This window comes from Pollachius pollachius, assembly GCF_949987615.1.
Source record: "Pollachius pollachius genome assembly, chromosome: 8".
NCBI lineage: Eukaryota > Metazoa > Chordata > Actinopteri > Gadiformes > Gadidae > Pollachius > Pollachius pollachius.
The window spans coordinates 20,781,210-20,795,406 of record NC_136941.1 but is presented as its reverse complement, the minus strand read 5'-3'; the positions used below and the strand labels follow the sequence as shown (position 1 = coordinate 20,795,406).

Sequence of the window (14,197 nt, the reverse complement as noted above, 5' to 3'; positions counted from 1 at the left end):
ACTATCTGAGAGAGAGAGAGAAGTAGTTTGGTGGTGGTGGTGGTGGTGGTGGTGGGGGGGGGGGGGGGCAGGATTTTGTAGTCCAGAAAGATTTGCAAGAAATATGATCTTGAGGAAAAAACAACGGTTTGGAAGAAGAAATACACACACACATGCAAGAACAGAGGTCATCTAGAGGAAAGGGATTGACAGAACATAAGGAGCAAGGTGTTAGCAGTTACTATGAGTTCTGACTATGTAACCTGTAACCTGTGACATGTTACTTTAACCTGTAACCTGTAACTTAGAACCTGTAACCTGTAACCAGTAACCTGTAACTTGCACCCTCTAACCTGTAACCAGTAACCTATAACTTGCACCCTGTAACCTGTAACCTGTAATTTGTAACCTGTAACCAGTAACCTGTAACCTGTGACCTGTAACCTGTTACCTCTAACCTGTGACATGTAACTTTAATCTGTAACCTGTAACTTGTAACCTGTAACCTGTAACCAGTAACCTGTAACTTGTACCAAGTAACCTGTAATTTGTAACCTGTAACCAGTAACCTGTTACCTGAAACGTGTACCCTGTAACCTTTAACCTGTAACCTTTAACTTGTAACCTGTTACCTGTAACTTGTACCCTGTAACCGGTAACTTCTAACCTGTAACCAGTAACCTGTAACTTGTAACCTGTAACCTGTGACCTGTAACTTGTAACCTGTTACCTGTAACTTGTAACCTGTCAACTGTAACCTGCAACCTGTTACCTGTAACATGTACCCTCTAACCTGTAACCAGTAACCTGTAACTTGCACCCTGTAACCTGTAACCTGTAATTTGTAACCTGTAACCAGTAACCTGTAACCTGTGACATGTAACTTTAACCTGTAACCTGTAACTTAGAACCTGTAACCTGTAACCAGTAACCTGTAACTGGCATCCTCTAACCTGTAACCAGTAACCTGTAACTTGCACCCTGTAACCTGTAACCTGTAATTTGTAACCTGTAACCAGTAACCTGTAACCTGTGACCTGTAACCTGTTACCTCTAACCTGTGACATGTAACTTTAATCTGTAACCTGTAACTTGTAACCTGTAACCTGTAACCAGTAACCTGTAACTTGTACCAAGTAACCTGTAATTTGTAACCTGTAACCAGTAACCTGTTACCTGAAACGTGTACCCTGTAACCTTTAACCTGTAACCTTTAACTTGTAACCTGTTACCTGTAACTTGTACCCTGTAACCGGTAACTTCTAACCTGTAACCAGTAACCTGTAACTTCTAACCTGTAACCTGTGACCTGTAAATTGTAACCTGTTACCTCTAACTTGTACCCTGTAACCTGTAACTTGTAACCTGTCAACTGTAACCTGCAACCTGTTACCTGTAACATGTACCCTCTAACCTGTAACCAGTAACCTGTAACTTGCACCCTGTAACCTGTAACCTGTAATTTGTAACCTGTAACCAGTAACCTGTAACCTGTGACCTGTAACCTGTTACCTCTAACCTGTGACATGTAACTTTAATCTGTAACCTGTAACTTGTAGCCTGTAACCTGTAACCAGTAACCTGTAACTTGTACCAAGTAACCTGTAATTTGTAACCTGTAACCAGTAACCTGTTACCTGAAACGTGTACCCTGTAACCTTTAACCTGTAACCTTTAACTTGTAACCTGTTACCTGTAACTTGTACCCTGTAACCTGTAACTTCTAACCTGTTCCCTGTAACTTGTACCCTGTAACCTGTAACTTGTAACCTGTTACCTGTAACTTGTACCCTGTAACCTGTAATTTGTAACCTGTAACCAGTTACCTGTTACCTGAAACGTGTACCCTGTAACCTTTAACTTGTAAGCTGTTACCTGTAACTTGTACCCTGTAACCTGTAACCTGTCAACTGTAACATGTCACCGGTTACCTGTAACATGTACGCTGTAACATGTAACCTGTAACATGTAACCTGTAACCGGTTACCTGTAACTTGTACCCTTTAAAATTTAACCTGTAACCTGTAACTTGTAACCTGTAACCTGTCAACTGTATGTTACCTGTTACCTGTAACATGTAGCCTGTAACATGTTACCTGTAACCTGTTACCTGTAACTTGTACCCTGTAACCTGCAACTTGTAACCTGTAACCTGTTACTTTTAACTTGTACCCTTTAAAATGTAACCTGTAACCTGTAACCTGTAACTTGTAACCTGTAACCTTTAACCTGGTACCTGTAGACATTAACCTATAACTTGTATTTCTACCCGGCATGGATGGAATCACTCCTCTAGGATATTATAAAATCTGTTTCTGGCCATAGTGTACTTCAAAACTTGGATATGATAAATGATTTCAGCTGAGGACAACATCAAACATCTACCTATAGATAATAATCCTGTCAATGCCCGGATTGTGTAGAATCAGATTCAAATCATCTTGTTCTTTGAGGAACACGACTAACATCCTCCAGAAGGCCTTCTTCCACTGCAATCCACACATGCATTCCTGCGCTTTTTGTCCTCTTTTAAACTGTGGGCCGTGAGCTAAGATAATATTTGGGGGAAAGAGCTTTGCTAGCACAATCCATATAAATACAGCCATTACAGATAAGCATCGCTGACAGCTTCCTGTTGGTACTGACACGCCCATCACCCAGACACCATATACTGCCGCACTTAGCAGTACAAACACATGGTACACACCACTCACACACACACACACACACACACACACACACACACAGGCGCAAACACACACACACAGGCGCAAACACACACACACAAACACACACAGACACACACACACACACACACACACACACACACACACACACACACACACACACACACACACACACTCAAGCCAGCTACAAAGCTCCTTTTGTTCCCGGGTGCTCAAGGAAAATGGCATTGCATGCAAAACGTTCGTAGCTAAATTAAGCCCCAACTGCAATTGTGTTTTTTGTGTGTTTAAAAATAAATACATCTGAGGAGGCAAAAGGTGAGAGGGCGTCTGAATGTGATCTCTACCCCATCTGGAAACGGTTGTGTGCGTATGAAACCCACACACACTAGAGACAGGCACACGTTAAAGCTATTCTCTCCTCCTTGTTCACTTTCCCCTTTCTCCCCCTATATCACTACCTCTCTATCTCTCTCTCTGTTTTCTCTGCTACCTCTCTTTCTCCTTCTCCCTCTATTTTTCTTCTCATCTATCTCTCTATCTCTCTCTCTTATTTGCTACCTCTCTCTCTTCTCTGCTACTTCTCTCTCTCTTCTCTGCTACCTCTCTTTTTCTCTCTCTCTCCCTCTCTCTCTCTTCTCTGCTACCTCTCTCTTTTCTCTGCTACCTCTCTCTATTTTTTTCTCTCTTCTCTCTCTCTCTCTCTCTCTCTCTCTCTCTCTCTCTCTCTCTTCTCTGCTACCTCGCTCTCTTTTTCTCTGCTACCTCTCTCTCTCTTCTATGCTGCCTCTCTCTCTCTTTTATCTGCTACCGCTCTCTCTTCTCTGCTACCTCTCTCTTCTCCGCTACCTCTCTCACACTCACTTCTTTTGTTCAGGTCTGTCTCCCTCTTTTAGATGCAGGTAGGAAGAAGGATATTTAGTGTTTTCCTTTTCTTTTTGGACATTTCATCAAGTCAACCAATTGGAATCCACTGTGGAGGTTATTTGAAGTCTCTTAACGCACAGCTAGCATGTTTGGTCACTTGTATTAACCAATCGCAATGCAGAGGATTGCATCCCATTCCTCGTGCTCCAACGTGCTGTTCCCAGCTTACATCTTAATTTCTTTGGAAATATTCCTGTAATAAGTCAAAGATCTGAACCTTGCTCGGCATGAGGTTCGCAGGCACCACAAGCTGCTTTATTGTTGTCAATGTGTTGAATTTGTACCAGATGGACAACCTCCTTTTGTACAAAGACACTCTCTCTCTTCCTGAAAAATATGTTGAAAAAGTTAGAAGTAAGTCCTTCTCCAAGACAATCAGAGTGACCTGTGTTTTGTTTTTCCGTTGTCAACAAAAGAGTTGCGACCTGTTTGTCAAAGCCCAGTGTTTAAACAGACACTCTGTCGAGGCCCACTGCACAGCGACAGGTCTTACCTGTTCTCTCCCTCCTGTCCGAGTCTTCTGGGGGGTCCTGGTCCCAGTCCAGCCCCACGGGTCCCCAAGGGCCCTGGACGGAGGATCCCGCCTCTCTCGCTGGGGTTTCCCCTTCACCGCCCTCTGTAAGCTGAACATGCACATCCATTCTTAAACAACGTTCATTTTTTAGATTAACATTTTGGGGATTTTGCTGCCAGTTTTATCCAAAGTGACTTACAACCGTTCAAACACGGATTCACACACCAATGGCGGAGGTAATCACGCAGGGTTGACAGCCAGCTCATCAGGAGCACTTACCTGCTCAGGGACACCTCGACACTCAGCAAGGAGGAGCCAGAGAACGAACTGGTAACCTTCGGGTATATGGTTGATTGAAGAATGAGTGCGTAAGGTTTGCAGCGTGGACTACAGCGTAAGGGTTAATAGCTGTCTACTTGGAAGGAAATCACTCCTCAAAGTAGGCCATTTTCCAAGGCAAACTCTGAAGGAGAAAGCCACAGCTCTTTCTAGCATAGTCTGTGGAACATGCAAGTTATAGATTACTGTTTACAGCAATACAGCAAAGAACAGTTCACAATCTGAGTCTTCAAATGCAGGGTTGGAAACTGCATTTTCTGTATTTAAATGGTTTCATTTCTCACTAGAGGTTGAAACAAAAAAAGTCTTGAGATAAGAAAGTTATTTTGGTTCCAAACCAGACTAGCCAGACTGATTACTTGAAGGAAAAAGATTTGTCAAGGGCAAGATACACTTCACACTTTACAAATCTGCCTTTCTTTTCTTTCTTTCTTTTCTGTCTTTTTCCTTTGTTTTCTATACTTGGTGTCTTTTCTCCTTTCGTTCTATGTGTGGTCTCTGTATTTGTTTGCTCAGAGCCACTGACTCGCAGAGAACAGGGGGGACATCTGGGTGTCGGGCTGCGCTGAAACTCTAGAAGTGATGACTCAGGACTTGATCGCTGCTCCCCTGCTTCCTGTATCTACAGAAACAACAAGTTCTGTAGTGCTGGAGAGAGAGACCAACACGTACCAGAGACATCAGTCCCTCCTCCTCATGTGTTCCTTTTATTGCTTTGTCTCCCTCTCTCTCTCTCTCTCTCTCTCTCTCTCTCTCTCTCTCTCCCTATTATGGCGAAAAAATCGTGTTACTATTTTTTTCTTCCTCCTGACATACAAAAATGTTATCTAACGTTTGTGTATGGAAACTTTCCTGTGTTGAATGGCAAAGGTTAGATATGAAGATGTGTTGTAGGTCATTATCAATCGAGGAAGACTTTAGAGTGTCCATCATTCTACAATTGGGATTACTCTCACACACACACAGACATACACACACACACACTCACACACACAAACACACAGACGTACACACACACATACACACACACACGCACACACACACACACACACACACACACACACACACACACACACACACACACACACCTAATTTGAATGCCATTAGCACTGCTAGGTTTTTCATGCCCAGTTTGAGAGATGATAACTGAAGCCAGTGATTTACATTGCAGTTGTGTGCTATAGATCAGCTAGACACACACAGACTAGAGTTAACCCTTCACACTGTGGACACTATAAAAACAAGAGCTTCCACTCACCCACTGCTGACTAGGGATGGCTAATGATGTCAGGATGTCTGCCATGGCTCCCAGCATCTGGTCAGTACGCCCCTGGTTCTTCTGCAACGCCTTCATACTCTCAACGAAGACATACAACACACACGCACACACACAACTCTCCTCCTGGAATCTGCGAATTTGGCTGCTTGGGCTCCTTTTCTCTTTTCCTCTTCTGCTGCTGTTGTGTTTTGCCCTCCACTCCTCCTCATTCTCTTACAGTCTTACTTTCTCTCTCTTCTCATTCTCAAACACTCTCTCTTACTATGACTCTCTCTCTCTGTCTGTCCGTCCATGTCCAGGCATCTGTGTCTCAGAGCAGCAGCAGCCGTTGCAGTGTCAGTAGAGTAGTAGCCACCTAGGCTTGGCCCTGACCCACAGGAACTTTCACACACATGAATAATTGATCATGGAGGCGAGGTATGTTTTCGTCTGGATGCGGGAATAGGCTCTGGCCGCAGTCCCAAAGCAAGTCTTCTGTCCGTGCTCCTGGCTCTACTTGCTTGAAATGCCCAGAAACACTCCCATACACACACTTGTGCACAAAGGTGAAAGTAACCACACAAGGAGTCCTCCTCTGTTCTGTAGCTCGGCGAGGGTGACTAGAACAGACAAGAGACCTGCATAGAGACTAGACTAAAGCCTGAGAAAACGGCTTACTATTTCCTCAGAGTGTTTTCTCTCTGTTTCCATTGTGATGGTGTCTCCAAGTCCTGTTTGGCCTGCAGCCTGACCAATCTCTCTTCTCTTCACTGTTGCAGCAGCAATGTGGTCTGACTGGAGGGCCACCTCACCCCCCTTCATTGGCCAGTACAGCACCCCCCCCCTCCTGCCTCATAACAGAACTCTCTTTCTATCCATCCATCTTTACTTTCATCTCTTTATTTTTTCTCATCTTCCACGCTTGTCCGCTTTTACTCTGAAGGGAATCAATTATTTCCCCTCAGAAGTACCTTGACGGGTCAGGCTGGCTCCTCCCACCTCTGCTGTGACCTCTAAAGAGCAAGGGGGCAGACCCAAATATGGTATGAACACACAGTGGAGCACAACTCCTATAACAAAATGGAGAAACTTCGTCGACATGCACACCGAGATGTAGCTGTGCTAAATATGATTTATGAAAACAGGATTTTGCTGATAGGGTTTATGTAATCACAGTATGGTGTGTGTGTGTGTGTGTGTGTGTGTGTGTGTGTGTGTGTGTGTGTGTGTGTGTGTGTGTGTGTGTGTGTACGTACATGCAGCTAAACCAAGCCATATTGAAATCAAGCCTCATAAGGATCTGCTGTAAGAAGACAGTCTGTATAAAATAACCCTCTTCTAATAGTTCCACTGGTCATCGGCCAGTGGAAACACTACACAACCATCTAACCCTCCCTACTTGAACAGCACTAGTCTGCTAAACACCACACAACCATCTAACCCTCCCTACTTAAACAGCACTAGTCTACTAAACAATACACAACCATCTAACCCTCCCTAACTGAAATAGCACTAGTCTGCTAAACAATCTGCTGTTCCCTCTGATTAAATATCTACACAGGGTTTGTAACAATGTCAGCAGATTCCTTTTACAACGACAACCACATTTACTCACAAAGAGAGATCCTCCGTATATCAACTACATTGAGCCATCAGGAGAACAAGCTCCTACAGGAAACACAACTTTTATTATTGACTTTATTGAACAATGAATGTGAAGTGACTGTGAATAGTTGACAACCTAATAATGGGCAGTTTTATTAGGCCCTTCACCGGCCCAAAATGTATTCAGTAGTACTTTTATGCACATTCCTTTGCGAACTTGCTGCGACTTCAGGCCAACTTCTAATACCCTAATGTGAGCTCTCCCCATGTATCTACAATTTATCCTTAAGGCTGTTTATCAAAAATTTGGATTTTGTTGTATTCTTACATCACGCAGGTTCGTATAACTTAACAGACTTCAGAAAAAGAAGCTGAATGATGGTATCTCTGAAGGAGGAGGTTGGGGAGTTAGCGTGACATTGCTGAAAAACATTGTAGCAGAGGTTGTGTGAGTCAAGGCCAAGCGGTATAATAAGAGAGGTCCTGAACATACTGCCAAGAATCTAATATTAGCCCAACACATGTCTGTCTTTCGAATCAGTTTGCTAGCTAAAGTTAGTGTCGTATTGTGGAAACGCAAACCAGCTGCCGAGGGTTGTATTTGCTTTGCTGCCCTCTTGTGGTGAAAGATGGCAGGCAATTTTCATTTTGGTGTAATTATCGTGTATCTAAACTAGTGAAGAAACAAAATAAATGTTCTGTTGAAGCAATAAATGTCACCCTACAAATTATATAGCCTACAACCTTTCGTATCCTTCAACCGTCAGGTTAAAAGAGGAAGAGGAGGAAGAAGAAGGCAATATAAACTAAATTGTGCTCTGTGTTGCGTTGCCGGGTAGGTTTACAGCTACCAGTAGACCGGTTTAACTCTCATTCTCCATATCCAATGTACCCTGTATCCCTACACTGATTCCTGAGTGAATCCAGATCTCTTATGTTATTGCCCTCCAAGTTCTTAGGCTAATGTTCTGCCCCCACACCCTCATAGTTGTGTCCAGCCAACTTCCCTTTCCTCTGACTAACTTCCTCTGCGCTTTTGTTTTTTTCCACCATAAAAGCCATAACTTAAGCTGTCACCTCACCACAGTTTTTTCAATCTGCCACAGGCACAGTGTGTGTGTGGATAATGGGTAAAACTATTTCAGTTGCAGGCACAGTATTTTATTTAAAGAACACTAATACAATATAATTAGGTGTGTTTTCAAATGCGTCAGTCCTTTTTCACAGCTCCGAAATACTTAAAGACTCAGTAAACCAAGGCCCCTCACCCCACCCCTACATGCTGTGTGACGTCGAGCGGGTTAGGGTCCATATGTCGACGTTTTTCCTGCCCTCCCCATGTTGGCCAGAAGGGGGAGACTATTTCCAGACCCTGCAGTAACTGTTGCAAAGTTGAAAACATAAACAGTGACGTCTGAAGGGCTATTTAGATTTGTCTGTTTCAGCAAGCTACATTTACTCCGATTTTTTTTTGAATATATTGTTGTTAGACCAACCCCTTTTACAAAACATATGTCTGTTGGCAGATTCATCCTGTATGTTACAGTAATATCTCTGCGGATATCTTATAAATAATTGTCAATATATACACGCAATATATCGGTATATAAGTACGATCAAACTATAGTTAAAATTCAAGAGCACACGCAAATTCATATACACCGGAACATGCACAACAGGAATATTGCACAATGTCCTATACAAACTTTATTATTCCAAAGATGCCCTACACCAAGATATTGCACAATCCTAAAGTTGTACATGAACCCCTGTCATGAGAAAAGTGACTATAGCAGCAGTGAATTAACAGTGGGGTTGGTTTGATGTCCATGCAAAAAGGATTCTCATGGGAAAACAAAGTGAAGACTGTCAACTCATTCTCACACCGAGCCGGTTTGGGTCATCCAGACAGTGGGGGGGGGGGGGGGGGGGGGGGGGGAACCTCACCAGAACTAGAGCAGCACAACAGATTGGGGGGATATAGCTCATCTGAATCAGCCAGAATGTGACTGTTGGACAGACAGACAGATAGAGAAAGATGAAGTGAGCAAGAGAGAGAGAGAGAGAGAGAGAGAGAGGGGGTGAGCTGGGATGGACGAATTGAGAGAAAGCTGATGAATGAGAAAGAGGAGAATAAAGAAAAATAGATTGTGTGGCAGATCAAAGGGAGCAAGAAGTCTTAACTTAGCTTGCTAACTAGCTGCAAGGGGTCCAAGATTGGCTGCTGCTTTTTTTTGCTTCCTAATCCTCAAATCCTCCTATAAGTGGGATGAGAGTGCAGGGCCTTACTGCCTGACTTAGGCCAGCAGAATCTATGTTGGGACCTGTCAGGATCGAGGGCCAGGGAGCTAAGCAGCAGAAGGAGAGCCACAGCTAGGACTAACGGTGGGATACTAATCTGGTTTAAGAGTAGGCTAAACGAAGAGTCTCAGCACATGGGGGATGCTCTGACCGTAACCTGACAGAAAACGGACAAAGAGAAACAGAGTCAAAACTGGATTGACTCTTTTTATGGTAAGGCCATTATTATCATATATTATCATACCCTTCTTTTTATATACGCTTAACTCGTTATCACTGTACCACTAGCATCTGTGCAACATATTCACTAGACAATCAGACACATTTTTTCATTGAGGAATCAGCCTCAGCAAAGTGTGTGTGTGTGTGTGTGTGTGTGTGTGTGTGTGTGTGTGTTTGTGTGTGTGTGAGTATTTGTGTACGTGTGTGTTCGTGACGGTGTGTGTGTGTGTGTGTGTGTGTGTGTGTGTGTGTGTGTGTTTTTGTGTGTGAGGGTATGTGTGAGTGAGTGTTTGTGTGTGAGTGAGTGTTTGTGTGTCTGTATTGGGGGGGGTCTGTGTGAGTGTGTGAATGCAGCGGCAGGAAGAAGGGAACATGAATAGTGTGATAGCGATCTCGTCGCGCCTAAAGAGATCAACAACAACAACAACAACAAGGATAGGGCCTGAATGAAAACTTTGCTCTATAGCAGGGGTCTCAAACTCAACTTACCAGGGGGCCGCCGGAGGTAGAGTCTGGGTCAGGCTGGGCCGCATCAAGTATTCCACAGAAAAAAGGAGCACAACTGACCCAATCGAAGTTAATGATCGGGCTATAATTGGATCACGTTGGCTATGTAATCGCTGACAACAGGGGACATTTCATAGCGGTTGGTGGAAACCGGGACATTCTAGCGTCCTTTGGCTTTTGTCAGGACTCAGGAGACGCAACTCAGAATTGGGACTGTCCCGGCAAAACCGGGACATCTGGTCACCCTGTCACAAGTGATAAAAAAGCGTGGCATGCCACTCAGCAAAAATGTGCGTTTGACAACAACGCGCGGGCCGCACTAACACTAAACTTTGATGTCAAGTAGGGGGCCACAAAATATCATCCCGCGGGCCTCAATTGGCCCCCGGGTCGCGAGTTTGAGACCCCTGGTCTACAGGGTTAAAGCAGAGGAGCTCTTCCTTCTAGCGTTTGAGTGAAGCATGTTCTGGGGTATGTTTAAGCTAATGACCGCAGAGGGATGGATGTGTCAAATTACTCCATGGTTTTTATGAAGTGATCCAGTGAGCCACTTTGGTGCCACTGATGATGGGATGATGGGAGACAGCTGAATCAGCCTAATCCATCCTTCATTTATGTTAGGTTGTGGAATAATGTAGCAGTTATATGTGTATCCATCCATCCATCGATTTCACACATACATTAACACTTCAAAAAACATTTGATTGAATACATTGCTTAAGATAGTCTTTCAGGCTTAATAAAATAAAAGAGAGCTCATGTTGTCGTCTTAAATTGTAGCTGCAATGTGTATCTAATTCTATATCCCTTGACAGTATTTGAATCTGTATATGCCTTTGCTAGAAACACATCATTTTTAACCATATCACCATTATATTGTTAGTTATATGGTTAAAAAGCCTTTCTAATAGATTCTGCTGACAGCTTACTGTTCAAGCAAAATTGTATTTTTCTAAAATAAATCTTAAACTCAAACACAAAATAACTTTATTCAAAAGAGATGCCCAATCCTATCAGTATTTAAATGATGTTATTCAAGTTGAGATTCTGCAGATAGATCCAGTATGTCAGTAGTCATCATCATCCTTTGTTTTGTAACAGTACTGAGCCTTTCACATGCACTGAGGCACGTGGCTCAGCTCAACTACATTGCAGATCACAGACCAGCTTTGATAAGCGGCCCGACAAGGTCTTGAATCTGGTCATCCTCTTTTACATGCTGCCTTTGCTTTCTAAGGTCCCAAGGTCTATTTAGGTCTAAGACCTGAGTCCTTACGAGCACAACTGTGTGCTTGTATTTATATTCTGACAAGCTCCCGCTAAAGGATTTGCATGTGAGCCCTTGTGTTACAGCTGTTGGTGGTGGTGTTTGTCTCCACAGTGGGCGTAAAGGACTGTGGGGCCCCACAGTCGTGCCTCCTCAGTGTCCTATAGGGGCCAGGCCCATGGCCACAGCAAGCGATGACCCCCACCTGGGCCACGGCCCCTCGGATGACCACGAGTGCCTGCTGGATGAAGAAGCAGAGGAGTCCGACTCGGGGAGCGTACTCTCCGATGACTCTGTGCTGCCGGACTACGAAAGGGAGGAGGAAGACAGAGACCAGGTGCCTGCCAACACACTGTATGAGGCCTGTGCCCTGAACCAGGTCAGGGCCCTGACGCTGTTCCTGGAGGAGGGAGTCACCAAGGATCAGGCCATGGAGCTGGACATCAACGGCAGGGTGCGCAGACTGGATGCAGATGTAATCGAGGCATTTTGTGTAGTCTTTATCCAACTGCATCCAATTCAGTTGTAGATGGACACCTTAAATATTTTGTGTACTCTGTGCAGTGTGAATGAGCCCAATATAATCTCCCTATAACGCACCTTCATAAAACATATATTCTGTCCCCCTTTAGAACGGCCTGATGGTGGCTGTGGCCAAAGGTTTCTTGGACATCGTGTATGCGCTCCATGTATGTCCGCACATAGACATCAACCACCAAGATGCAGATGGAAATACTGCACTGATGATCGCAGCCCAGGCTGGTAGGAAAACATTACATCATCGCCACTATATAGCTACCTATATTGGCTTAACCCTAGATCATTAACTATATCAGCACTATATCAGCACTGTTAAGCTTGCTACATTTCTCTTGCTGGTGTGATTGATCATATGGCGTTTCTTTCATGATCCAGGGTTTGCCAGCGTCCTTAACTACATCCTGAACTACTACCCTGGCGTGGACACAGAGGTGAGGGATCCCCGTGGCTTCACGGCCCTCATCAAGGCAGGTCTACAAGGACGTGAGGACTGTTTAGCCGCCCTACTCATGCATGGTAAAGAGCCAGACCTACATTGAACCACACAGGTTTTGAGACAGAACATGTAGCCACCAATGAGCATGGCGATGAGTCAATAGATCTGATTTTGAATTTGCCAATGTTAGCGACCATGCCTACATCTGTAGTCACTGACAAAAGACCTAAGGGTTGATAATCTTGGACTGCTTGGTTTATGGAACACAACAACAACAACTTTTTATCCACTCAAAAAGCATAAAGAGTCCTTTTTACAAACCTACATTAGCTGCATTCAACTAAATATTGAATAGTCTGGTTAGTCTAGCAAACCCTCAAGCTATTTGCTATTAACCTATTGAATTCATTGCCACGATGTTCCAGAATCTAAACAACACATCGATGCAATCGCAATGCGCCCCATCACACTGAAGTAAATCTTAACCTAACATGAGTCATCACCTGTTTTTACCTCCACCTTTGAATGTCAAGGTGCGGACATAAATGCGATGGACCTGTCCCGGGGAAGGGGTTTGAAGGACTGGGTCACAAAGACCGGGAGGTTTGAGACGCTGAACAGGCTGCGGCGTCTCCAGGCCCATCCATTGGCCGAGCAGTTCTGTGAGAGCTACGTTCCCGAGTGGCCCGAGCTGCGGCACCTGGTGGCCAAAGCCACCGCCTCCAAAACCGCCAGGCAGAAGCTGGGCCAGAAAATAAAGGACACCTTCACCATCACCTTCCCTCACGACCCCCAGGATAACGGAGTGATGGACCACTTGGTGCGCATGACCACCAGCCTCCACAGCCCGCTGGTGGCCACCGCATGTCGACCTCTCTGCCCCACCAGCCCGCCGGAAATCGGGAAGCGCCGGCTGGCGGTGGCAGAGCTGCTGGCCCGGCACAGCAGCAAGGAGCTGGAGGAGGGCCGCGTGTGCCACAGTAACGGCTCTGTCACCTCGGCCTCGCCCCGGTCCAGCCATTCTGTGTGCCTGACCTCCTGCTGCCAGGAGACCAAGGAGAGTTCAGGGGGCATGAGGAGCCTCATGCCCCGCGGCCTGACACGGCAGAACAACATATACCCCTCTGGCTGTGTCCCCAAAATAGAGCTGACCAAATCCGGGGAGCCCACACCAAAGAAAGAGAAGAAGAAGAAGAGGCAGAAGGGTTACCTAGAGCCTCCCATCTGGAAATACAAGGAGGCCAAAGAGGAGAAGAAGAGGGAGAAGAAGAAACAGGAGAAGGAGAAGGAGGAGCAGGATAAAAAGGTTAAAGAGACTAAGCGTATATTGAAGAAAAAGAGCCATTGAGGTATTCGAGGACTCTGACAGCCATGGAGATGTTTGACATCACTCTGACCCCAGTGGGAACATAGGCTATTGGAAATGAACTGTTGATCAACAAAGGAGCAAATGGATTGACTACACTAAGCTTCTCACTGTCCGAGATTGAAACCCAGAGTGTGGTGACATAAATGTCAATGTCCATGGTGGAAGAAGACTCCCAAGGCTCTCGAATCTATCTTGATATCTTCATGTCAAAACAAATACGATATTTGAGATTATTATTTGATTTGT

At 44.7% G+C, this 14,197-nt stretch overlaps 2 protein-coding genes across 3 annotated transcripts in view; one reads left to right on the top strand and one right to left on the bottom strand.

Annotated features, from left to right (window-relative positions):
• Nucleotides 1–5,914, bottom strand: part of arhgef25a (Rho guanine nucleotide exchange factor (GEF) 25a) — a 50,007-nt gene extending 44,093 nt beyond the window's left edge. Inside the window, exons 1-2 of one of the 2 annotated variants that reach the window (XM_079742545.1) lie at nt 5,705–5,914; nt 4,087–4,216 (exon numbers count right to left, since the gene is read on the bottom strand). In XM_079742545.1, coding sequence (XP_079598671.1) covers nt 4,087–4,216; nt 5,705–5,800 — 226 coding nt within the window. In that variant the 5' untranslated portion in view covers nt 5,801–5,914. The remainder of the gene's footprint in view (nt 1–4,086; nt 4,217–5,704) is intronic. The other variant, XM_079742544.1, reaches the window with a different exon arrangement.
• Nucleotides 5,915–9,744: 3,830 nt separating this feature from the next.
• Nucleotides 9,745–13,930, top strand: ankrd33aa (ankyrin repeat domain 33Aa; the record flags this gene model as incomplete). The annotated part of the gene is given in 8 exon segments (XM_079740965.1): nt 9,745–9,768; nt 9,772–9,801; nt 9,803–9,823; nt 11,693–11,732; nt 11,735–12,060; nt 12,239–12,368; nt 12,522–12,662; nt 13,116–13,930. Coding segments are annotated over 8 exon segments (1,527 nt in total).
• Nucleotides 13,931–14,197: the final 267 nt, after the last annotated feature.